This window comes from Hypanus sabinus, chromosome 13 (assembly GCF_030144855.1).
Source record: "Hypanus sabinus isolate sHypSab1 chromosome 13, sHypSab1.hap1, whole genome shotgun sequence".
Lineage (NCBI taxonomy): Eukaryota > Metazoa > Chordata > Chondrichthyes > Myliobatiformes > Dasyatidae > Hypanus > Hypanus sabinus.
Genome location: NC_082718.1, coordinates 27,197,544 through 27,222,214, shown reverse-complemented (window position 1 = coordinate 27,222,214; position 24,671 = coordinate 27,197,544). Strand labels below are relative to the sequence as shown.

Genomic DNA, 24,671 nt, shown 5'->3' with positions numbered 1-24,671 from the left:
CTATTCTCCTCGATCTTTAACTCCCGAACTTCGATCTTCACTCTCCACTGATTTCTCGAACTAGTAGAATCGTAAAGAACCTGCTGGCAATGAATTTTTAAACTTTAGGCATTAGATAAAAACTTCATCCTTCAACTAAACTGCGTCATCACATTAAATCACGCAGTGGCATGAAGTCAACTTGGCAAATCCAGCCACGAACTGCCCCTCCTCACAGGGTGAGGTCTTCCTTTTATAACCTGAAAAAAAAACCTGTCACATGATCTCTACTGGCGGGAAAATGACGTCACTCCACCATCACAAGACCATTTCCTCAAGTACAGTAAAGTTTCAACCCCAGTCATGTGACAAGGGCACCACTGTCATGTGTCACGAGTACATAACATAATATTCTGTGATTCTTTTAACATACATCCTAAAGTAGACTTGTTTGTCCCAATTTTTAGCTGTCTACATAAATCTTTATGACCTGGTGACTTTCATTTAATAAGCTGGATTTTAATGAGTCCTGATGCAGGATTTCAACCCAAACGTTGACAATTCCTTTCCTCCCACAGATACTTCTTGACCTTCCAAATTTTTCCAGCAGCTTGATTGGTGCTTCATTTAATAATCATTCTGTTAAGTGCCTTGAGAGATTTCGTTGGATTAGGTTGTTTCTCAAAAGAATTTTGCTAATGCCAGGACAAGCCTTAACAGCTGCCAAGCAAAGAATATTCCACTGTTGAAAAGTACAGAGTCAAGTAATGTAATGTGTCAGCTTTTATAAGAAACTGGCATTGAGACCAGAAATTAATCAACAGTAAGAACCAACCTCCTCCTCAAATAAGTTCAATAGTTGAGGAACAAACTATGTAAATTATAAAGCTAGTGTCTCTAGTCTTGTCTTACTTTAAATGCATAGCAATGGATTTGCACTCAGTGGCCATTTTATAAAGTACAGGAGGAACCTAATGAAGTACCACTAAGTTAAGTTCTGTATTCTATATCATGGAATTCATAGTCCTGTTGGAGGATTCAGTGGTTGAAGCATATGAGTGCAAGAGGCTACATTATGCAGAGGAAATAGTGGAAGAAAGCCCCAGTTAATGAGAGGAAAGGCCTCAGCTGACCTCAAGTGGACATCAAGAGCTGGTTGACTTAAGTTGCAAAGAGCTGAGAATCTAAGGAAGCTGCACAGAAAGAAAGAACAAACAAGAATATGGCCCTACAAAGACCCTTTTAAGTTCATTAACGGTCTCTTCACACCGGAAAAAAGAGGAACTTTGAAAACATCCAAACAGGAACTGGAAGAGCACTTAGAAAAGATTCACACTGACTTGAAAGTGCAGGAACATATGATCATTCCATCCAAAGTTCCGTCAATTCAGCCCCCACCAGGATTCTGACACTCCAAAATGGAGAGAAGTAGAAAAGGCAGTACAATGCCAAGAGTAGCATTTGCTCCCAGGCCTAATGGAGTAGCACTTGGGCTTTATAAGAATGCACCCAGACATCTTGTAGTTTCGCTGGAGGCTTATTGAGGGTAGTGTAGCAGAGGCAAATAATACCCAAAACATGATGAAGGGCTGGCAGCATCCTGGTTTTGAAAGAAAGGATGCAGAGAACATGTCAGTTTTGACCAGTCTACCTTCTAAACGTTGAGGGGAAAATCTTCTTCACTGTAATAGCACAGAGGCTGGCCAGCTATCTGGAGAGAAACAAGTACATTGATACATCTGTACAGAAAATAGAAATTCCAGGTTTCTCCAGGTGTTAGGAACATGCAAGTACAATATGGCACCAGATCCAAGCAGCTAGGAAGGACAAAAGAAATCTCTGTGTGATCTTTGTAGACTTCACCAATGCATTTGGCTCAGTACCCCGTGCACTCCTCTGGGAAGCATTTGACTTCTTCCAGGTACCAGAGCCCATCACAATGCTGGCAAAGTTGTACTTTCAAGTCCTGCAATTGTGTTTCACAATAGCAGAGTTTACCACAACATGGCAGAGACTGGAAGTAGGCAATATGGCAGGTTGCATTATATCATCCTGGCCTTCACAATGGCCATGGAGGTCATTATCAAGGCTTCGAGATGGGTGGTAGGCAGTGAAAGAACAAGTGCTGGACTTCATCTTCCCCCTGTTTGGGTGTACATGGATGATATAACAGCACTGACCACTACTGCAGCATGCACCAAGTGACTACTTGGAAAGCTGCAGGAAGGCATCAAGTGGGCCAGAATGAAAATCGTACCACAAGTCACAAAGCATCTCCATAGTCAAAGGAATGCTGAAAGACAAAGTTCTTTATTGGTGATGGCCCAATTTCAACAGTGTCTGAACAGCCAGTCAAAAGCCTGCGTAGATGGTACAACGCCAGCTTCATGGACAAAGAGCAGGTGCAGCAACTGAAGTACCACATCACCAATGGCCTGGATAATATCAACAAGACCATACTGCCTGGGAAACTGAAGTTCTGGTGCTTACAGTTTGGGCTCCTACCCCGGGCGATGTGGCCACTCACTGCTTATAAGGTCCCATCAACAACCGTGAAGAAGCTTCTTGAGTGAACCATCACGTTGTTTGTAAACAAGTGGCTCGGTGTCCCAAGATGTATCAGTAACATCAGTCTCTATGATAAAGGAGTCCTTGAACTACCTTTCACTGTCCTTACAGAGGATTTCATGTGTTCTAAGGTGCAACTACTGATGATGCACAAAGGCACTCATGACTAAACCATCAGTAATACTGCATGGACCTTTTCAACTAGGCAGAAATGGACCCCAGCTGATGCAGTGCAGCAAGCAACAGTTGCCCTTAGGCATAGAGACATTGTGGGGCAGGTCCAACAGAGCAGGGCTGGCTTTGGTTTGGCAGCAAGTGGACCCACCTGGCACAGAGCCACAATTCCAGAGTGAAGGTAGATAGTTGTCGAAGAAGTCTAGCTACAAGAAGAGTCAGGCAGAGCTGCAAAGGCTGACTCCTTAGCTAAGCAAGGGTCATGGATATGGTTGGAAAACATAGAGAGGAGGAAAATCAGCTGGAAGGACATGGGAGATGGAAACAAACAGACTTGGCTTTCTCATCAGAGCTAAATATAATATGCTTCCCTCACAAAAAAACCTCCACCAGTGGTTTGGTCAGGACCCAGCTCAGGATATGCTTCAGGGTTACCGATTCAGGCAGCCCTAAAACATATCATGGCAAACTACAAAATCAACCTCACATAGGCAGATACATGTGGTGTCACAATCAGGTCTTGAAGAGTCTGGCAGTGGCAAATGAGACCAAGAGGATAGCAACCAACTCCTTGACCCCAAGAATGACTAATGCTCTGATACCAGCATCATTCATCCGGAAGGGAGGGAGAAGACCAACTAATCTCCCTCCTAAGCCAGAAACAGGACAGATAAACGTGGCCCATGACTAAATGCAGATGGGTATCAATTAAAAAAAAAACTCACCTTTCCACTGGAAATTGCTACCAACAATATTAGGCCAGAATTGGTTCTCTGGTCCATTTCAGTACAGCTCATCTACATTGTGGAACTCAGTCCCATGGGAGGATTCGGTGGCTGAAGCATATGAGCACAAAAGGCTATGCTATGCAGACCTAGCAGCTGAAGCTCAGTGACAGGGCTAGAACATGAAAGTTTGTCCTTTGGAAATGGGTTGCAGGGGATTTGTAGCCACATCCACCTAGGGAGATAGGGATCCATAGTCAGACTCTATGGCAAACCATCAGAGCCACTTCAGAGGCAGCAGAAAGAAGCAGTCAATAGCTTTGGATCAAGTGAAAAGACCTCTCCTGGGTTCCAAGATAGCATCAAGAGAGTGGGAGGACGCAATAGGGTGGGGGGGGGGGTGACTCTGGAACGCCAGAAGTCATAGTTGAACCCTCTTGAGATGTAGGGGACTAATCAATGAAAGTACCAAGGAAGGAGGGTGTCCACTTGAAAAACCCTGCAAGTCAACCCTGTGCCACTCCCAGCATCAAGACAGTCTCGAGCAAATGCTCATGACCCATTGGCACAAGGAATATTAATATTTTATCCTGTGTTTCATGCCCAGTCACTCAAGGTTTAATATGTTGTGCTTCTGCACACTACGCTTGTAACACAGAGTGATCACCTTGGCCACACTCTTCTGATATTGTGTTAACAAGGCATTTTCACCCATTGAACTGCAACTTACTATGTATTTTTTTGTCTTTCACACCATTCTCTGTGAACTGTAGAGACTCTTGTGTATGAAAATACTGGGTTTTTTTATATTCCACCATCAGACCACTCTGTTTTATGTAACAGGGACATCGAGGAGCAGATAGGGAGACAAATTCTGGAAAGGTGTAATGATAACAGGGTTGTTGTGATGGCTTGATGATTTTTAAGTGACTTTTAGCTGTGGGACATCTAAAAATTCTTATAAAATAGGATTGAGTACGATAGATGAATGATAATGGATTCCTGTCTCCTTGTCATCTTTGTTGTGAGTAATCTTTTCCTCAGATTAAGTTAGGATATGTTCATAGTGGTGCTTTTCCCATGTGGAGATCTTGATTTCTGTAATATTGTAAAGTAGAGCTTCTAAACAAAAGCTTGGCATTTATTACAGGTATGATAAAAGTAGAAAACAGATCTAACCAGTAATCACCTGCATATGAGAGTACATGCTTTGCTGGCGTGGTCAGACAAAACATGGTAAATCTTTCAGATAAGGCAGGAAAATCCATTCCCTTCAAAATTGTAAGAGAAGTCTATTTGTTTTACAGAACATATGATGAAATTAGCAATGGAAGATTTGATAGAGTTTCTGCAGGAATCTCTGGCCAAGGATTTCTTCTTTGAAGATGACTTTGTTATAGACCAGCTTCAGAATTCAATGTCTGAGCTAAAACGTAGTAAACTAGACTTGCCTCCACCAGGTAAGTGTTCCAATATAACCCTCAACATTAAACAGACTGCACTTCTATATTTTGTTGGATCATAGTGAAATTTGTGATCCAGCAATTTGGAAATCAAGAATGAGACATTAAACCTGTTGGTTATAGCTGTTCATTGAGTGTTATAAGAGTAAAGAACAAAGAAAGGAGAAAGACAAAGAACAAAGAAGTCATGGTCATCTTATACAAAAATTAATTCAGACTGAAAACTTAAGACAATCATAACAATTAACTTTAAAAATAGCAAGATTCAAGAGGTGTGGAAAAACTAAGAAACTTCTGGAAAATTACAGAATCAGCCATACTACAATTACTGGCTAATTCCCTGAATAACTACACTTGTATAGATGATTATATAAAAATATGAGGAAGCATTGTAAGATTAAACTGTGAGATCAATAACAGTTTTACGCCCAAATCCAACAACTTGCAAGTAAATTATCAGTAATAAGATTAGAGCAATGTTGCTCATGTGTAAATGTAAAGGTCATTCTAGGCATAATTTTTCAGATCTGTACCATGTGGTACTGAACATTAAACAGAGCGATTGTATTGTTGGAAGAGAACATTTAAATAAATTCAGTTTTTTTGCATTCCTGCATGTTTATGAACTCTGCTTTTAGGAAATTGGTTAAAGGCAGTTCAGATGAAATCTGTGGAGTTGGATCTCCTTTTATTCTTCCATCTGTGGGATGAACAATAGAGCAGCAAATTGGAATCAGTGAAGAAATAAATAGCAATGACCCTGTACACAATGAGTGACCATGGCTCATGAATTAGTTTGAGATAAATGATTTTCTGATTCATGGGACACTGGCAGCAAATACCACGAAGGAGGAAGCTGATCCAGTGGGACAATGTTACCAAGATACAGTTTTTAAAAAAACTTGGCTTACTATCCAGGCAGATTGAGCTACTATTGAGATAGTAAGTGGAAATCTAGAAATGGCTTTAACCTAATTAGAGGGGCTCTGGTCATGGGAAGTTTAATAAATTAACAAAATAAGAGAGTAGTGTTCAAGATGAGGAGGAAAACAAAAATCAAAAATATGATGGGAAAGGGCAAAATATAACCAAATGGGTAAGATAAAGATAAGCAGAAAGTAAGAAAAAAGTATAAAAAGTTTAAGCTTAATTCTATATCTAAATGCATGTTGTGTTTGCTACAAGTCAGATGTTTTAACTACAGGATGATCAGAAATGGGAGCTTAAATTCTAGGTTATTGGAGGGTCCAAAAGGAGAGGTTAGGTGAGTGGGCAAATTCATGGCAGATGCAATTTAATGTGGATAAATGTGAGGTTATCCACTTTGGTTGCAAGAACAGGAAAACAGATTATTATCTGAACGGTGGCCGAGTAGAAAAAGGGGAGATGCAACGAGACCTGGGTGTCATTGTAAATCAGTCATTGCAGGTGGGCATGCAGGTACAGCAGGTGGTGAAAAAGGCAAATGGTATGTTGGCGTTCATAGCAAAAGTATTTGAGTACAGGAGCAGGGAGGTTCTACTGCAGTTGTACAAGTCCTTGGTGAGACCACACCTAGAATATTGTGTGCAGTTTTGGTCCCCTAATCTGAGGAAAGACATTCTTGCCATAGAGGGAGTACAGAGAAGGTTCACCAGATTTGTTCCTGGGATGGCAGGACTTTCGTATGAAGAAAGACTGGATCGACTAGGCTTATACTCTCTGAAATTTAGAAGATTGAGGGGGGATCTTATTGAAGTGTATAAAATTCTAAAGGGGTTGGACAGGCTAGATGCAGGAAGATTGTTTCCGATGTTGGGGAAGTCCAGAAGGAGGGCTCACAGTTTAAGGATAAAGGGGAAGCCTTTTAGGACGGAGATGAGGAAAAACGTTTCACACAGAGAGTGGTGAATCTGTGGAATTCTCTGCCACAGGAAACAGTTGAGGCCGGTTCACTGGCTATATATAAGAGCAAATTAGATATGGCCCTTGTGGCTAAAGGGATCAGTGGGTATGGAGAGAAAACAGGTACAGGGTTCTGAGTTGGATGATCAGCCATGATCATACTGAATGGCGGTGCAGGCTCAAAGGGCCGAGTGGCCTACTCCTGCACCTATTTTCTATGTTTCTAAGAGGCAAAAAGGAGTTGAGACGCAAGAGGCAGCAGATGCTGGGATCTGAAGCACAAATGTAAACTGCAAATGATTGGCCGACCTTTTGGGTCATATCATCATTATGCAGGATCTCTCCTTGAAGTAATGGTTATCCTTTAGCCCCTACAGACAGATAGTTCTTACCCACTGAGTTCTTTCAGCGGTTTGTGATTTTTGTTTGCTTGGTAAAGGCTAAGGGAGTGTGGAGAAGATTTGTTTATCAAGAAAGAAATCAGGCTTACTGTGTAGCAATTATCAATGCACAGGGTAATGATGTGGAATCTGTGTGGGTGAAAATATTGAATAGCAGGGTAAAGCAGACAGCCAAGGTGCTGCTTCATAATAAGATGAAACAAAATGGACAAAGCAATATTGTGTAAGAAAGGAACTGCAGTTATCATGGATGATTTTAATTTGCATTTGATTAGATGAACCAGACTGAGACAGGTACCATGGAAGAGAAATTTATGGCATGTTTTAGGGATCATTTCCTAGTGTAAGTGAGTCCCAGGCTGTTTGAGGTTTGAATCTGTATAACAAGTAGATTTAGCAAAAGATATGATTAACGATTCTGTGGGAATATTGATTGCAATGTGGCAGATACAGTTTGAGAATAAGCGCCCTGTGTTCATTATCAATATCTTCAATTTGTGTAAGGGCAATTTTAAAAGTAAGGAATTCTCTGGTGGATTGGGCAAACTGGCTATGAGGTAAGTTGGTGGATGAGCAATGACAGACATTTAAACAATTAGTTCATGGTGTTCAGTGGAAATTTATTCCATTTAGAACGAGGCATCTCAGGAGAAATAGGAACCAATATTATCAAAGGAGATCAAGGGAAATACTAAATCCAAGACTAGAACAAACAAAGTAAACAGTTTTGAAGGAAGGAGAAAATTGACTATGAGATGCAACTGCTAATATCGAGACAAATAGCAATGATTTTTATGAATATTTAAAAAGGAAAAGGATAGCTAAAGTAACTGTAAGACTGAAAGAGCAAGACAGCAGAATTGATAGCAAAGGAATTGTGGATAAGTTACATCAGTACTTTGCATTGTTCTTCCACAGTGCCTGCCAAGATGCTTCCATTAGTGGAGAATCTCCAATGAGAGCACATATAAGAATAGAGGAGGAACTCAGCAGGTCAGGCAGGATGGAAAGGAATAATCAGTCATTATTTTGGCCCAAGAGCCTGATCAGGATTGGAAAGAAAGGGATTAAAAACAAGAATAAGAAGGAGGGAGATGAGGAGTACAAGTTAAAAGGTGATAGGTGAAGCAAGGTGTGTGGGAGAGGAGAGATGAAATGAGAAGCTGAGAGGTGATAGGTGGAAAAGGTAAAGGAATCTGATTAGGAGAGGAGAGTGGACCATGGAAGAAAGGGAGGAGGTGGGGCACGGGGGGGGGGGGTGGGGGTTAGGCAGATGAGAAAAAGAGAAGAGCTAAGAGAGTCAACTAGAGTGGGGAATTGAAGAAGAGGGAAAGGGGAGGGAGTAAATATAGAAAGTTAGAGAAATTGATGTTCGTGCCATTAGGTCGGAGGTTACCCAGAAGGAACATGAGATGTTGCTTCTCCAACTTGAGAGTGGCCTTATCATTGCAGTAGAGGACACCGTGAACCAACATATTGGAATGGGAGTGGGGATTCGAATTAAAATTGTTGGCCACCGGGAAATTTTGCAACAAGCATTTTAATTGCAATCTCCACTCCCATTCCTATGTGTCAGTTCATGGCTTCCTTCATTTCTTGTTTTGTGCTTCTGCCAGGATTTTTGTAGTTTCGCAGATGAGTTTTGCACCTCTTTTATCTTAATTCGTTTGAGTATGACAAAGTTGTTATTGACATAGCGCACCCTTAGTTTTGGTGTGATCATTTGTAATACTCTCCAATTTTTCCCTCAGTGAGAGCACTCAGGTTGGAGGAACCAAACCTTGTATTCCATCTGGGACACCTCCTTCCCACTCCCCTCCTTCCTCCCCTTCCCCCTTCCCCCTTTCCCCCCTGCCACCCCTACCAATGCCCCCACCTTCAGCCCCTCCCCTTCCACCTTTCCACCTCCTGCCATCCCTTACCCCCACTTCCTCCCTTTCTCCCCTCCCACCTTTACTCCTTGCCCTCCCTTGGGATTCCCTCTAACTACTTTTCTTCTCACCTGCCTGTCACCTCTCTCTGGTGCCCCTTCTGCCTCCCTTCTTCCCATGGTCTTCATTTAATGAACTTGCACAGCAGCCAAAAGAACCTTAATAAAGGTAGAGCTTTGCAACTAACTTTTTATTGGCACTCATTATTTTTGTGAATGTTTAAATTATTTACTCTCTATTCTGTAAATGCAATAATTATTAAGATGTGGTAATAATTAAACACTTAGCAGTTATTGATTTTAAGTCCAACCTAAACTGACTCTAGACTCTGGGAATTATATCAGTAATTTGTTATTCAATACATACAAGGGCTAATGGCAGTTTGGAGAACTTGGATGAATTTGATAGTCTCAGTGCATGTAGAAGCCAGGTTCCTGACATCACTTTAACTCGTAACACAGTCTGAATGTCTATTTGGGTAAATAAGGAATTCACCATTTCACAGCAGCTAAGTTCCCACTTTACTCTTCTGCATACAAAAGTCTTTTCGCCTGGAGAACTCAAGAATATTAGCCCTAGCTGTGAGATCCAGGTTCAAAATCAGTCTTCATTTAATGTGAATTTACTTAACACCAACTGAAATTGGAAAAAGGCTAGTAAGTTTGGTTTGTATGCCTGCCCTGCATTCAAGTGCATGCCTTTGAAATTCAAATAGTGGAAACTCTGGTTATATGATTGATGAAACAGTGAAAGAGACTTTAACATTGCGATGGGAAGACATTTTAGAAGTTAGACTGATAACCTATCAGAGAGGATAATAAGGAAATGCAGTTCATGGATATATTGATTTTAAAAAGGTGTTTGATAAGGTGCTCCAATCACAAACAAGTCACAGTCTGCAGATGCTGGAAGTCCAAGCAACACACACAAAATACTAGAGGAACCCAGCAGGTCAGGCAGCATCTGTAGAAAAGAATACAGTCAGTGTTTCGGACCGAGACCCATCTCTGTGTTCAGGTTAACTGCTTGTTTGCAGAGTCGTTCACTAGGTCTGGAGATAGGTCGCAGGCATTCTGTCACCAGTTGAGGTGACATCATCAGTCTACAATTGGTGTTGTTTCTGCTGAGTGCCCTCATTTATATTGGTCCAACTTGTTCTGATTGGTTGGCTGTTGTGCTGGCTGTTAGTCTCTGCTGGGTCCCAGCCAATTGGATAGCTGAGTGATGACCACTGACTGTATCCATCGTTGTGAGCATTGATTCCTCAGGCGCCCATGCTTCACCCTTCAGTCTTGATCCTGCAGATGTATAGGTTCATAAATTGCATCTATTCAATATGCTTGTTAATAGAGTCTTCCGTTAAGAACCAAATGTCTAAGAATTCTCTTTATTTTTTGTTCTGTGCTTATGCCAGGAGTTTTGTAGTTTCCCAGATGAATTTTGCACCTCTTTTATCGTATTTCATTTGAATATAACTAAGTTGTCATTGACATAGCGCACCCTTAGTTTTGGTGTGATAATTTGTAATACTCTCCAGTTTTTGCAGGACACCTTCCTTGATGAACTCGGATATCGGAGATCCCATGGTGCTTTTTTTAGCTGTTAATAGAATTGTCCGTTAAATTGGAAGTATGTTTTTAAGCAAAAGTTCAGAAGTTCGTGTATACTTTGGAGTCTCATCGACTGGGTTGTTTGTTGTTTAAGTAGATCGTGTATCTTTCACCAATTTGTGGTCAAGATGATGTTGAATGAGACCATTAATTCATTGTTGTCCAGCTGGATGTTCTGCAGCTTCTGTAGAAACTGTCATATGTTGTTTATTGAATAGTCTGAACAAGCAACAAGATGTTTCAGTCGTATTTATTGTTCTTCCGCCAGTTTGTAAGTTTGGATTTCTGGTGGGAATGACGTCTTTGTGGACCTTCAGTAGTCCGTAGAATTTTGGGTTGTTCATGTAATCCGCCTTCACTCTGAGATGTTCCTGTTCAGTTATTTCCTTTGCGGCTTCCAACTGGCATAGATCTGACTTCAGTTTTGAGGGTGGTTTGTTGTCAATTGGTCGATATGTGGTAGTGTCTCTGACTAACCCTTTGGACTTTTTGATGCAGTCAGCTTTGCTAACACGACTGTCGTGCGTCCTTTATATGCTGGCAGTATTACAATGTTCTAGTCCTTGCTGAGATTATTAAGTGCTTCTTGCTCTGTTTTTGAGAGTCTGTTGACTTGTTGATTTCAGTTCATTGCTGGTATGACAGTTTGCCTTATTTGATGTTGTACAGTTCCTGGGAATTCTCTGAACTTCAAGATGTTTTCCATGGAGTTGAGGCTTTCATGGAAAACATCCATGAAGCCCTCTACAGCAAGCCAGATTAATGCAAATAAATTCAGAAATTTAGAGTTGAGATGAAAATATTTAGAAATAGTCATCAAGGGAAGGGATGCTATTCTGTGCCAACCAGCTGAACTACCCATAGAAATCTTATCTCAGAACATCCGTTTCTTGAATGTTTCTGGAATTTCTGCCTCTGCTTTCCACTTGATGGACTATTGCCCAGCATAATCGTTGTATGAGCATATGCTTTGTTGTCATTCTTTGGTTGGTTGGCTTTTGCCTCTCTATATCCTCTAGAGAATATAAATGTGGAGAATGTAAACAAGGTGTCAGGCACTGCTTCCCTCCACAAGCCTGCAGGTCACCCTTGGGCAAGGTGTAGCACCTGCTTAGCTTCCCCGATCAGGGTCACATGAAGCCATGGGAGCAGATGGTAGATGGTCATATGAGCAGCTGGTGCGTATCACGAGTCCTGATTATGTGACCAGTGATGCCAGACAGTCTCTGAAGAGTATTGATAATGGCTGATGTCACCGTCTTGTAAAGAAACTGCCCAGAAGAATTCAATGGCAACCCACTTCAGTAGAAAAATTTGCCAAGAACAATCATATGACGCAGCATACAATGATGATGATATTCTCTAGTTTGTAGTTAAAATTCCTTTGACAAAGTTTTACTGAAACCATTGACATCTCTTTCTGTTTATCATTTAAGCTGGAAGTCTGAGATGTTCTTGTTTGTCTCGATAACTGTCCTCTCTGATACAAGGGATCGACCTTGTGGCCATTCCCTGTTTATGCTGGGTATTCCTTTCAAGACCAGTAAACTGTTCAGCATGCAGGATGCCATAATGGACACCTCCCTATAGTTGTGCTTGTAGAACTCACTTGGAGCCTCACTACTGGAAAGACACATGCATCTCTAGTGCTTTGTAACTAGAACTAAATGGAGTGTATAGAGTCCAGCTGTGTGAACTCTGTATAATAACATCAAAAACATAAATTATAGATTTAGAAGTGAAATTGCCAATTCTATGTATTTTCCAATAGGCAGTCAGTGTTTCATTGCTACAATATTTCTTCCAAAGTTAATTTACTCTGATAAATTATTGAAAACAGGACTTAGTAGCTACAGTGGTGGTAGAAGTTTATGAACCCTTTAGAATTTTCTCCGTTTCTGCATACATATGACCTAAAATGTGATCAGATCTTCATTTTATCAAAACTAGATAAAGTGTTCCCTATTAAATAAAAAACAAAATTATACTTGTTCATTTATTTATTGAGAAAAATGATTCAATATTTCATGTATTTGTTGGAAAAAGCATGTGAACCTCTAGGATTATTAGTTTATTTAAAGGATAAATTAGAGTCAGGTGTTTCAATCAATGGGATGACAATCAGGTATGAGTGTGGGAGGCCTTGTCCTATTTAAAGAACATAAACCTGGGTCTTCACTATCAAAGTGTGATCTTCACCACAAGCTTTTGGAAGTGTGCCAAAAACTTCTGAGGTTTTCTGAGAACCTCAGAAAAAAAGTTATTGATTCTCACCAGGCTGGAAAGGGATACAAATCCATTTCTAAAGAGTTTAGGCTCCACAAATGGAGGAAATTCAACACCGTTGTTACTCTCCCCAAGAATGGATGACCAACAAAAATCGCTCCAAGAGCAAGGTGGTAGTATTCCAGAAGGTCATAAAGAACCCCCCAGGGTAATATCTAAGAAGCTACAGGCCTATCTTGTATTGGCTGTTGTCAGTGGTTCATGAGTTTTATCAGGCAAACACTAAACAACAAAGGTGTGCCTGGTAGGATTGCAAGGAGAAAGCCACTCCTCTCCAAGAAGAACATTGCTGCCTGTCTACTAGAATGTTACCTGGGTTTCAGCACCTAAGTTACAGAGAAAGGTTGAACAAATTAGGTCTTTATTCTTTGGAGCGTAGAAGGTTGAGGGGGGACTTGATAGAGGTATTTAAAATTATGAGGGGGATAGATAGAGTTGATGTTGATAGGCTTTTTCCATTGAGAGTAGTGGAGATTCAAACAAGAGGACATGAGTTGAGAGTTAGGGGGCAAAAGTTTAGGGGTAACACGAGGGGAAATTTCTTTACTCAGAGTTGTAGCTGTGTGGAATGATCTTCCAGTAGAAGTGGTAGAGGCAAGTTCGGTGTCATTTAAAGTAAAATTGGATAGGTATATGGACAGGAAAGGAATGGAGGGTTATGGGCTGAGTGCAGTTCGGTGGGACTAGGTGAGTGTAAGCATTTGGCACGGACTAGAAGGGCCAAGATGGCCTGTTTCCATGCTGTAATTGTTATATGGTTATAAAGTTTGCTTAAGACCATGTGGATAAGTCAGAAGGCTATTGGAAGAATGCGCTGTGGATGGATAAATCCAAAATAAGGGAAACAAGTAGGGAAGTTATGGAAACTGTGACAATTAAAGAGGAGGAAGTACTGGAGCGTTTAAGGAATATAAAAGTGGATAAATCTCTGGGTCCTGACAGGATATTCTCTAGGACCTTGAGGGAAGTTGGTGTAAAAATAGCAGGGGCTCTGACAGAAATAATTCAAATGTCATTAGAAACGGGGCTGGTGCTGGAGGATTGGCGTATTGCTCATGTGGTTCCATTGTTTAAAAAGGGTTTTAACAGTAAACCTAGCAATTATCAGCCTGTCAGTTTGACGTCGGTGGAAATTAATGGAAAGTATTCTTAGAGATGGTATATGTAATTATCTGGATAGACAGGGTCTGATTAGGAATAGTCAGCATGGATTTGTGTGTGGAAGGTCATATTTGACAAATCTTATTGAATTTTTTGAAGAGGTTACGAGGAAAGTTGATGTGGGTAAAGCAGTGGATGTTGTCTATATGGACTTCAGTAAAACCTTTGACAAGGTTCCGCATGGAAGGTTAGTTAGGAAGGTTCAATCGTCAGGTATTAATATTGAAATAGTAAAATGGATTCAACAGTGGCTAGATGGGAGATGCCACAGAGTAGTGGTGGATAACTGTTTGTCAGGTTGGAGGCCGGTGACTAGTGGTGTGCCTCAGGGATGTGTATTGGGTCCAGTGTTGTTTGTCATATACATTAATGATCTGGATGATGGGGTGGTAAATTGGATTAGTAAGTATGCAGCTGATACTAAGGTAGGTGGTGATGTGGATAATGAAGTAGGTTTTCAAAGCTTGCAGAGAGATTTAGGCCAGTTAGAAGACTGGGCTGAATGATAGCAGATGGAGTTTAATGCTGATAAGTGTGAGGTGCTACATTTTGGTAGGAATAATCCAAATAGGACATACATGGTAAATAGTAGGGCATTGAAGAATGCAGCAGAATAAAGTGATCTAGGGATAATGGTGTATAGTTCCCTGAAGGTGGTATCTCATGTGGATAGGGTGGTGAAGAAAGCTTTTGGTATGCTGTCCTTTATAAATCAGAGCATTGAGTTTAGGAGTTGGGATGTAATGTTAAAATTGTACAAGACATTGGTAAAGCTGAATTTGGAGTATTGTGTACAGTTCTGGTCACCAAATTATAGGAAAGATATCAACAAAATAGAGAGTGTACAGAGAAGATTTACTAGAATGTTACCTGGATTTCAGTACCTAAGTTACAGGGCAAGGCTGACAAGTTAGGTCTTTATTCTTTGGAGCGTAGAAGGTTGAGGGGGGACTTGATAGAGGAACTTAAAATAATGAGGGGGATAGATCGAGTTGACGTGGATAGGCTTTTTCCATTGAGAGTAGGGGAGATTCAAACAAGAGGACATGATTTGAGAGTTAGGGGGTAAAAGTTTAAGGCTAACACGAGGGGGAATTTCTTTACTCAGAGAGTTGTAGCTGTGTGGAATGAAATTCCAGTAGAAGTGGTAGATGCAGGTTCGGTATTGTCATTTAAAGTAAAATTGGATAGGTATATGGACAGGAAAGGAATGGAGGGTTATGGGCTGAGTGCGGGCCAGTGAGACTAGGTGAGAGTAAGTATTGGCACGAACTAGAAGGGCTGAGATGGCCTGTTTCCGTGCTGTAATTGTTATATGGTTACATAAATGAGAAGCATTATGTTTGGTGAAAAGCAAACACTGCATTCCAGTATAAGAACCTCATCCTATCTGTGAAACATGGTGGTGGCAGTGCCGTGGTTTGGGCCTGCTTTGCTGCCTCAGGACCAGGGCATCTTGCCATCATTGAGGAAACTATGAATTTAGAATTGTAGCAGAAAATTCTATAGGAAAATGTAAGGGTATGTATCCATGAACTGAAGCTCAAGAGAAAGGGTTAGGACAACAGCCCTAAACATACAAATCGGTCTACCAAAGAATGGTTAAAGCAGAAGAAATTTCACATTTTGGAATGGCTGAGTCAAAGTCCTGACCTTAATCGTATAGAAGTGTTGTAGAAGGGCCGGAAGCAAGCAGTTCATTCAAGGAAGCCCACCAACGTCCCAGAATTGAAGCAGCTTTGTGAGGAGGAATGGCCTAAAATTCCTCCAAGCCAATGTGCAGGACTGATCAACGGTTACCAGAAACATTTGGTTGAAGTTAATTGCTGTACAAGGGTGGTCACACCACCTACAGAAAGTAAAGGTTCACCTACTTTTTCAACAAGTACATGTAATATTAGATTGGTTTTCTCAATAAGTAAATGCAAAAGTGTAATGTTTTTTGTGTTATTTGTTTAATTTGGTTCTCTTTATGTAGCTTTAGGACTTGTGTGAAGATCTGATCACATTTTAAGTTATATTTATGCCGAAATAGAGAATATTCTAAAGTAACACACGCAAAATGCTGGAGGAATTCGGTAAACCAGGCAGCATCTATGGAGAAAAGTGCAGTTGATGTTTTGGGCTGACACCCTTCGGCAGGACTTTAGAAAAAATAAACTTTCTAACACCACTGTAAGTTGATTATGATAGAAGTAGAGAGCTGTGCCTGAAGAGCATTCTTCTAAACTAACATCTGAAAATTGAGTGATATATACATTTTCATTCTTCTGTCCTGCACAACAGCAGTTAGATACACCTTTTGTTTTACAGCCTTTGACATGGTAGCATAGTGGTTAGTGCCAGCTGTAAGACTGATGTTTGATCCCCAGCACCAACTGTGAGAATTTGGATTTTCTCCCTGTGACCGCGTGGGCTTCCTCCGCTTGCTCCAGTTTCCTCCCACGTTACAAAGACATACAGTTAAGGTAGTAAGTCGTGGGCATATTATGTTGCCTCCAGAAGCGTGGCGATACTTGCGAGCTGCCCAGCCTAAACTTGCTGATTTGATGCAAACGATGGATATTTCAATGTGCATATGACAAATAAAGTTCATCTTTAGCTTTAAAATCTTTCCTACAACTCTACCCTAAATTGCTTCAAAGAATATTGCCAGCTTGTTGATGTATTCAGTTAAAACCTTGGAATCTCTGCCTGATCTCTGCTTTGCCATGAGGATTGCAGCCATTCAAAAGTTTGCAACAAGGGAGATTAAGGAGTGCCATTAAATCCTGATCTTGAGAATATCACCCAGGTGATCAAAATAAAGATTCCCGTGTGGTCACATCCTTAATGATTTCGAAAAATAACCATTTATAGGTACATTATATGTTGTTATTCCTCTTTGTGTTGAAACAACAACTGATTTCTGTTTGGTCTGGTGATTATAGTATCATACAGACCAATGTTATCAATTAATGCATCTCGCAGATGGCATTCAGATTTTTTTCCTCCATTTGTGCTGAGGCATTTTAATAATGTATGAATGTTTCAACTTCAATGAACCTGATACTCTAAATTGACTTTGTTTTAATTTAATCTAATTTTTAATCCATTAAACTAATTGGCTGAGCTTGGTTTTATATGACAGCTAGCAAAAGATTATAACCTGAGGACAATGACAGTCAAACAAAGTTGACAGTCTTCTTCCAGTGAAATGAAGAAAAGGTTAACACTTTGAGAAGATAAAAATCTAAGTCTGTTCAACCAAAGTAGCAGGCTAATAATTAGCAATAAATGTTCCAAATGTGGAATAAACATACTGCTATAAGCGATGGCATACAAGATTTTTAAAAATTATATTGCCTTGACAAGTATTGGTTGTAATATAGGGATTTTGTTTGACAAAGTTAAAGAAAAAAGTAAGTGTTGTACCTGCTTGTTGATTCCAGTTTGGGATGCAATTCAATTTTCTAATATCTTAAAAAGTAATGGAAGTGAAGTGCCTATCTTTAACAATTTGAATCTTATTTGGAATCCTAATTAGTCATTTTGATTATACAAGCATCAGACCCACTTTGAAACTATAAGATTTTAATTAAATGCTTTTTTAACATTTAGAAAATATCTTACAAAGCATACAAGTTTTGTAGTTATTCCAAAAGTGTAATTTGTTCACAGATAAATCTTTGAATATAAATGTATCACAAGCAGTTAAATGCTTTTCCAGTAGGTGGCAGTGAAAAAGTGAGTGAAATGTTTGTCTTGTGTTCCTTCTGAACCATTAGAACGAGTTTATTGAACTGATTTTTTGAGTAGTTTTTTGCACTGTATTTCTGAATGATCCACTATAGCATCACTCCAATATGTACTCCAGGACAACAAGAACTGCAGATTTCCTTCCCACAAGAATGTTCCTAAAGCAAACAGCACAGTACCCTAAAACTCCCAATTGTTGGGAATTGGTGATTCCAAACTATCAGATTTTTTGGTCTACTGTATATTGTTCCTATTAAAATCCAAACGCACTTCTAATTCAGTTATGTTAGATGTTAAATCATATTATAAGTTTTCAAGTGAACCAGCTAATCTTAAAGGAAAGTCAGGATCTGGAGCCCTGATATTTTGGAGGAGAGTATGGCAAGCTGTCTGCTTGTTGGGTCCCTTTAATTTCTACTGCAACAATTATTATTCACTTACTTGTTTTGGTAGATATTTATCAAAAATCAGAATGTAGTTACTGAAATCCCAAAAGGCAAATACTCTGTGCTAACAAGTATTTGCATTTGTGTAGAGGTTATTAATAAAAAATACCTCTGATATTTAAAATTATACTTGAAAAATCAAGGTAAGGAAGCACTAAATTTGTATCTACAGGGTTAGCTTTCATTTTTAAATCACTGGCTTTAATCATTCGAGTACTGAGACCAGTCTATTTTCTAAGGTTTTGAGATATCATACAGTCAAATCATATAATATTTACCTTAGTTTTGGTATAATTAGAATCAGAACTAAAAATTTCATAGCATAGTATCCCAATTGAACTGTAGAATTCTTTATTATTTCTAAATGGCATGATCCTGAAGGAGATAGTAAATTAAACCTAAGATTTATTCAGTATTATCCAGAGAAGTAAAAGTTACATGCTTTATCTTCAGGATCAGTTGTAAGTAATAATTGAAAAGGTAATATAATGTTTCATGCTCATTTTTGCATAATGTTATTGCATAGCATTGGAAAATACAGTGGATTCCATTTAATTGGGCCATCGGTTAATCGGGCCAGCCACTTATTTGGAACACCATTTAAAGAACAGACTAATCAAGAAAATAGCCAGGGTTCCTTTTGTTTATTTGGTACACAATACCACTTAATTGAGCAGGAGACTGTTGCCAAACATTTCCAACTAGCGTCAGACTTGTGCACTTGTGTGGTCGTTAGACACTACACTGTGCTCACAGTGAACGATTTTTAAATAGCATTAACAGTGTATGCTTGCATTATGCTATTCATTTGGGGTAACCAATGCTGAATTAAAAAGCAGTGATTTTTGACACTACTTCATGCAGGAAGGCAAAGTTATCTGCACTATGTGTCGGCATTGATTTTGTTGATTTGCACTCAATCAAAAGAACATGGCAACATGCAGTGTTTGAATTCTCCATCAGTACAGGCAGTCGGGGGTTATGAATGACTTCTGTTCCTGAGTCCGTCTTTAAGTCAGATTTGTACATAAGTCAGAACAGGTACATCCGGTATTATTTAGCGTCAGTTAGTCAAACGTTTGTATTAGTATATAGTATATATTTTACCTTTCTATGCATATAAAACACTTAAGAAACATATGTATTTCAATAATTAAACCACTGTGTTGCTTAGTAATAATTGTAGTTTTCATCGGTGCAGGGCCTTTCACATGCTTCATTATTCTTACTTTATCCTTTACCGGTATCCTTTAAAGTTGTTCCAATCTTTGACCGACTGTAGCCTAAAGCTTTTCCAATGACCGATGGTGTTTCACCTCTTTCCAATCGCATTATTATTTCCACTTTATTTTCAATTGCGATCATTTTCCATCAACGGAACAGAAAACTGCGGATTTTATGTTCTATCGCTGAGCAGCAGTGAACTGTCTGATTGGCCTATCAGAGTTCTCTTTAGGATCTAGTTGACTTGATCAGCATTTCTGATCTGGCTATTATTCATGATCGCACTTAATAACAAAAAGTACAGCAGCAGCCGCGGGCGGCAGGTCACCTGCTCTCCCGGGTCCTAAAATCCACCCGCACTGAGACAGGTTAAGTGGGACAAGTGGGGGCGGAGCTGACTGGAAAAGGGGCCGGGGGGGAGTCAGGGTGAATCTTGCTAAGAAATATTTAACAAAGTTACACACTCAACACACTGTTAACGGCAACAACTTAAAATGGCGGACAGCGTCGTGATCCGACTTAAAAGGGCGGATGGCGTTCTCCTTCCTCCGTTCGTAAGTACAAGTTGTCTGTAACTCGGGGACTGCTTGTAACTATTATGAACTAATACACAATTTTATCGTACTTAAGTAATTGTATTAGTGTTCAATTTGTTCTGTATTTCAGTTAAATACATAATATTTTACTCAGTTTAATGTAGTTTGTCTTTCTTAAACTATTTCCATGAAACTTAGGCTAATTGGGGCAGCTACTTAATTGGGCCAAAATGAACTGGTCCTGATGTGTCCCAATTAACCAGAATCCACTGTATTCCAATTTTTCAAACCGGCTCTAAATATAATGAGTTTCAGATACTGAAGTCATGATACACCAGCAGTAGAGTGCTCTCTCTGGGTTGCTGTCACCTTTTTTGCATTCTTCACTTAATCATTTTTAAATCTGTGGACTATGTTGTTACTGAACATTGAATTAGCATTGTTGAGTGGGTTGATCGTTCTGGCAATCCCAATTGCTGCTGAGCAGGAAAAACAAAGGAGAAGGTCACAAAAGAGTTTTTGTTTCAATGGTTTGGTTCAGTCAGATGCAAGAATTAATTCTGAATAATAAATAAATATGAATGATGTTTTGGAATCCACACATCATACTTTAATAATTACTATTTTCAGAGTAGTTATCAGTTGATATGAATCTATGTTTTAAGATGTTCCTGTTGTTCCAAAATAGTTTTTATATTTGTAGGTTTTGAAGCAAAAGAATTTTAATTAATGTTGGAAAAAATGTATAAACTCATGTTGATCACATGAAGCTAGACTACATTTTTTCCGTTCTGTGTGCTTCTGTTTGTTGTCATTGAACATATAAATGTTCTCTAGCTTCAAGAATTATTGGCTTTCTGTCACTGGCTTTTTTGTACTCTGTTTCTTGTGTTTCCCCATCAACTTCATGGATTACTCAGGAGAAAAGCAAAGTATTTGTGTGACACAATCCCTTAATTGGAAATGTCAGCATTCCAAGTAGTGATTGACAGTTTTGGCTTTGTGGCTTATGTGGCTATCTGGCTCTTAACATTGAGTTTTGTAAGTACCAAGGTCCGTCATCAATTAGAAGATGCATGGTTCTGAATTTTGTAGAACACAATACAAGGTAACAGGCTTCAAATGTAAAATACATAGAATGGTAGCAACCTTTGTTACCTCTTTTAAGTAACCATTGTAATAAAACATGTTTAATGAAAACAACATCATAGGCAAAATAATTTTTCTTTATCATCCATGCAACCTTCTTCAAAGAGTGATGCCATTTATTTAACTTGCATGCCTGTTATTAATCCAGTTTTCTTGGAAAATAACTCTCAATATAGCCATTTAAATGTTTCAGGTAGTTTTATGATAAAAATCAGATCCTAATATAATGGGAGAAGTAGACAGGAATCATTCTTGTTGAGTTGGAAAATGTTTTAAAGGTTTTTGTAGGGAAGTCGCGCATAAGGTATTTTAACTTCTGGAGTAAGGCAGTATCCAGTGCATCAATGATCATTGAAACAAACTTTGAAGTGAGGCTTTGGAGCTGTTGTGGTATCATCACTCTGAGTCAGTCTATACAAGAAGTGTTTTTAAGTGAAACACAGTTGTATTCAGTTCTCGTTTATTTTTCCTGTTTCCAACTGCTGTCTACCTTGGTAGTCAGACTGAAATGAGGATCTTGCTGTGTCGGGAAAAGTTAATATTCTGGTTTAAACGAGAGCACTAATGCACTGTGTTGATTCACTTCACTTCTCAGCAGCCCCATTAGTCAAGCATTCTAATTAATTTTTACATCTTGATTTTGCATGCCCAGATTTTCTAATTTTATATTACCTTGTGATAATTTTGCATTAGGTGTGGTTATACATTCATTAGTAAAATTTTTGTTTGTCCTGATATTTTCATGGTAAAAAGATGTCATATTGGAAAACAATAATCTCATGAAACGCTATTACAGAAATGGCCTTAAGGTCTGTAGCAATAAATATGAGTTTTGCTTTGAAGTTTTTACCAAAACATAATAAATTGTCTGGGGTAGCTTTTCATAAGATGGATTACTTGGAGCTATTAGCCATGCCCTACACCAGTTCTACACCAGCATATTCAGAGCAAGAACGCTGCAAATGAATGGCTGATTTTTTCGGAGCATAGGGAGTTTTTTTTTACTATTTGAGTTAAAGAGAGGGGAGACTGCGCAACGCATGACGTCAGCCACTAGAGCGCGAAAGGTTTAAAAAGAAGACCACCATAGCCAGCGGGCAGCAGAGTGAGAGGCAGCAGAGTGGTTGGGCTTTGGCTGAACAGGCTTAGCCGGTAACGGAACAAGGCAAGGTTGGAAGTATGTGTGTAAGGCCAGTTTTCTGTGTTCAGTGTCAAATGTAGGGTGTCCTGGAGTCTCCCAGCCTCTTGGACAGCCATATTTGAAGCTCGATGACCTTCGCCTGGTCAGGGAGAGTTGAGGGGGTGATAGAGAGGAGTTGGTCACACCAGGGCCACGGGAGATGGACAATTGGGTCACAGTCAGGAGGGGGAAGGGGAAGAGTCAGGTACTAGAGAGTACCCCTGTGGCTGTACCCCTTGATAACAAGTACTCCTGTTTAAGTACTGTTGGGGGGGGGTGGTGAACAACCAACCTGGGGGGAGCGGCAGTGGCCACGCCTCTGGCACAGAGTCTGGCCCTGTGGCTCAGAAGGGTAGGGAAAGGAAGAGGAAGGCAGTAGTGTTAGGGGCTCAGACAGGCGATTCTGTGGATGCAGAAAAGAAGCATGGATGGTAGTTTGCCTCCCTGGTGCCAGGGTCTGGGATGTTTCCAATCACGTCCAAGATATCCTGCAGTGGAAGGGAGAACAGCCAGAGGTTGTGGTACATATTGGTACCAATGACATAGGTAGAAAAAGTGAAGAAAAAAAGACTACAGGGAATTAGGAAGGAAGTTGAGAAGCAGGACCGCAAAGGTAGTAATCTCGGGATTACTGCCTGTGCCACACGATGGTGAGAATAGGAATAGCGTGAGATGGGGGATAAATGCGTGGCTGAGGGATTGGAGCAGGGGGCAGGGATTCAGATTTCTGGATCATTGGGACCTCTTTTGGGGCGGGTGTGACCTGTACAAAAAGGACGGGTTGCACTTGAATCCCAGGGGGACCAATATCCTGGCGGGGAGGTTTGCTAAGGCTACAGGGGAGAGTTTAAACTAGAATTGTTGGGGGGTGGGAATCAAACTGAAGAGACTGGGGAAGAGGAGGTTAGCAAATAGAGAAAGCTTGTAGACAGTGAGAGAGGGAGGATAGGCAGGTGATAGAGAAGGGATGCACTCATACCGAAGGCTTGAGATGTGTCTATTTTAACACAAGGAGTGTTGTGAACAAAGTGGATGAGCTTAGAGTGTGGATCAGTTGTTACGAATGCAACAGCAATCGATATGAAACTGAGACAGGGTTCAAAAACAAATCCTGAGATTTGTTAACCTCTGCTCAAATCTTAGAAAAGTAAACAAACGACTAACTTAGCCGGAAGTTGACAGTTAAGCAGCAATATCGAACAAACAGTCAAATGTAGAACCTGTTCTTAACGAATTCTCATCCAAACACAGACTTAAAGTGATAAATTCAAAAGTCCATGTGATTTATACAGTCATTAAGGAGAAACTTCATCGAAATGATTCCTTTGAAGTAACAACGAATCTGCCGATCCCACAGCCGCGAGATGCCTTGTTCGAAGAAATCACAAGGAAATAAAAGGGACTGACCTTTTGACTGGAGGATGGTCACTGCACAAACCTTCTCGATCTTGCAGGGGTTTAACTCAAATGTGCATGCCACAATTCCTGAATGAAGTCACAAAGGTCTATCATTCCCAAGACGCTGAACGACATTAACTTTATCCAGTCCGTTCAACTCTGATAACTCTGGTAATGCCTTCACTCTCCGATACTGGACTCTTGGGGAAAAATAAATGTGCAACAAACAAAACTGGTGCAGCCTGCACACCTCCAACCAGCAACAACAACGTTGCACAAAAATAAAAATGAGAACTGCGTCACAGTCACGTGTTTTAAGTACTGTTTGGAACATGCCATCACGTGACATAACACCAAGCCACAGTTATGAGACAATTACATCATCCCACTGTCCCATGTTGAAGCTGTGAATATGTAACACAGTACTTGGAGATATGATGTGGTGGTCGTTATAGAGATTTGGATGGCTCAGGGACAGGAATGGTTATTTCAAGTGCCAGGTTTTAGATGTTTCAGGAAAGACAGAGAGGTAGACAAAAGAGGTGGGGGCATGGCGCTGTTGGTCAGAGATAGTGTCACGGCTGCAAAAAAGGTGGATGCCACAGAGGGATTGTCTATGGAGTCTCTGTGGGTGGAGGTTAGGAACAGGAAGGGGTCAATAACTTTACTAAGTGTTTTGTATAGGCCGCCCAATAGTAGCAGGGATATTGAGGAGCAGATAGGGAAACAGATCCTGGAAAGGTGTGATAATAACAGAGTTGTCGTGATGGGAGATTTTAATTTCCCAAACATCGATTGGCATCTCCCTAGAGCAAGGG

General features: G+C 40.1%; 1 protein-coding gene across 7 annotated transcripts in view; it reads left to right on the top strand.

Moving 5' to 3' along the window:
• The window catches only part of usp6nl (USP6 N-terminal like), a 233,461-nt gene that overhangs the window by 200,657 nt on the left and 8,133 nt on the right, over nt 1-24,671 (top strand). For all 7 annotated transcript variants that reach the window (XM_059987357.1, XM_059987359.1, XM_059987360.1 and 4 more), the window contains one exon: nt 4,754-4,906. In XM_059987357.1, the coding sequence (XP_059843340.1) occupies nt 4,754-4,906 (153 nt within the window). The remainder of the gene's footprint in view (nt 1-4,753; nt 4,907-24,671) is intronic.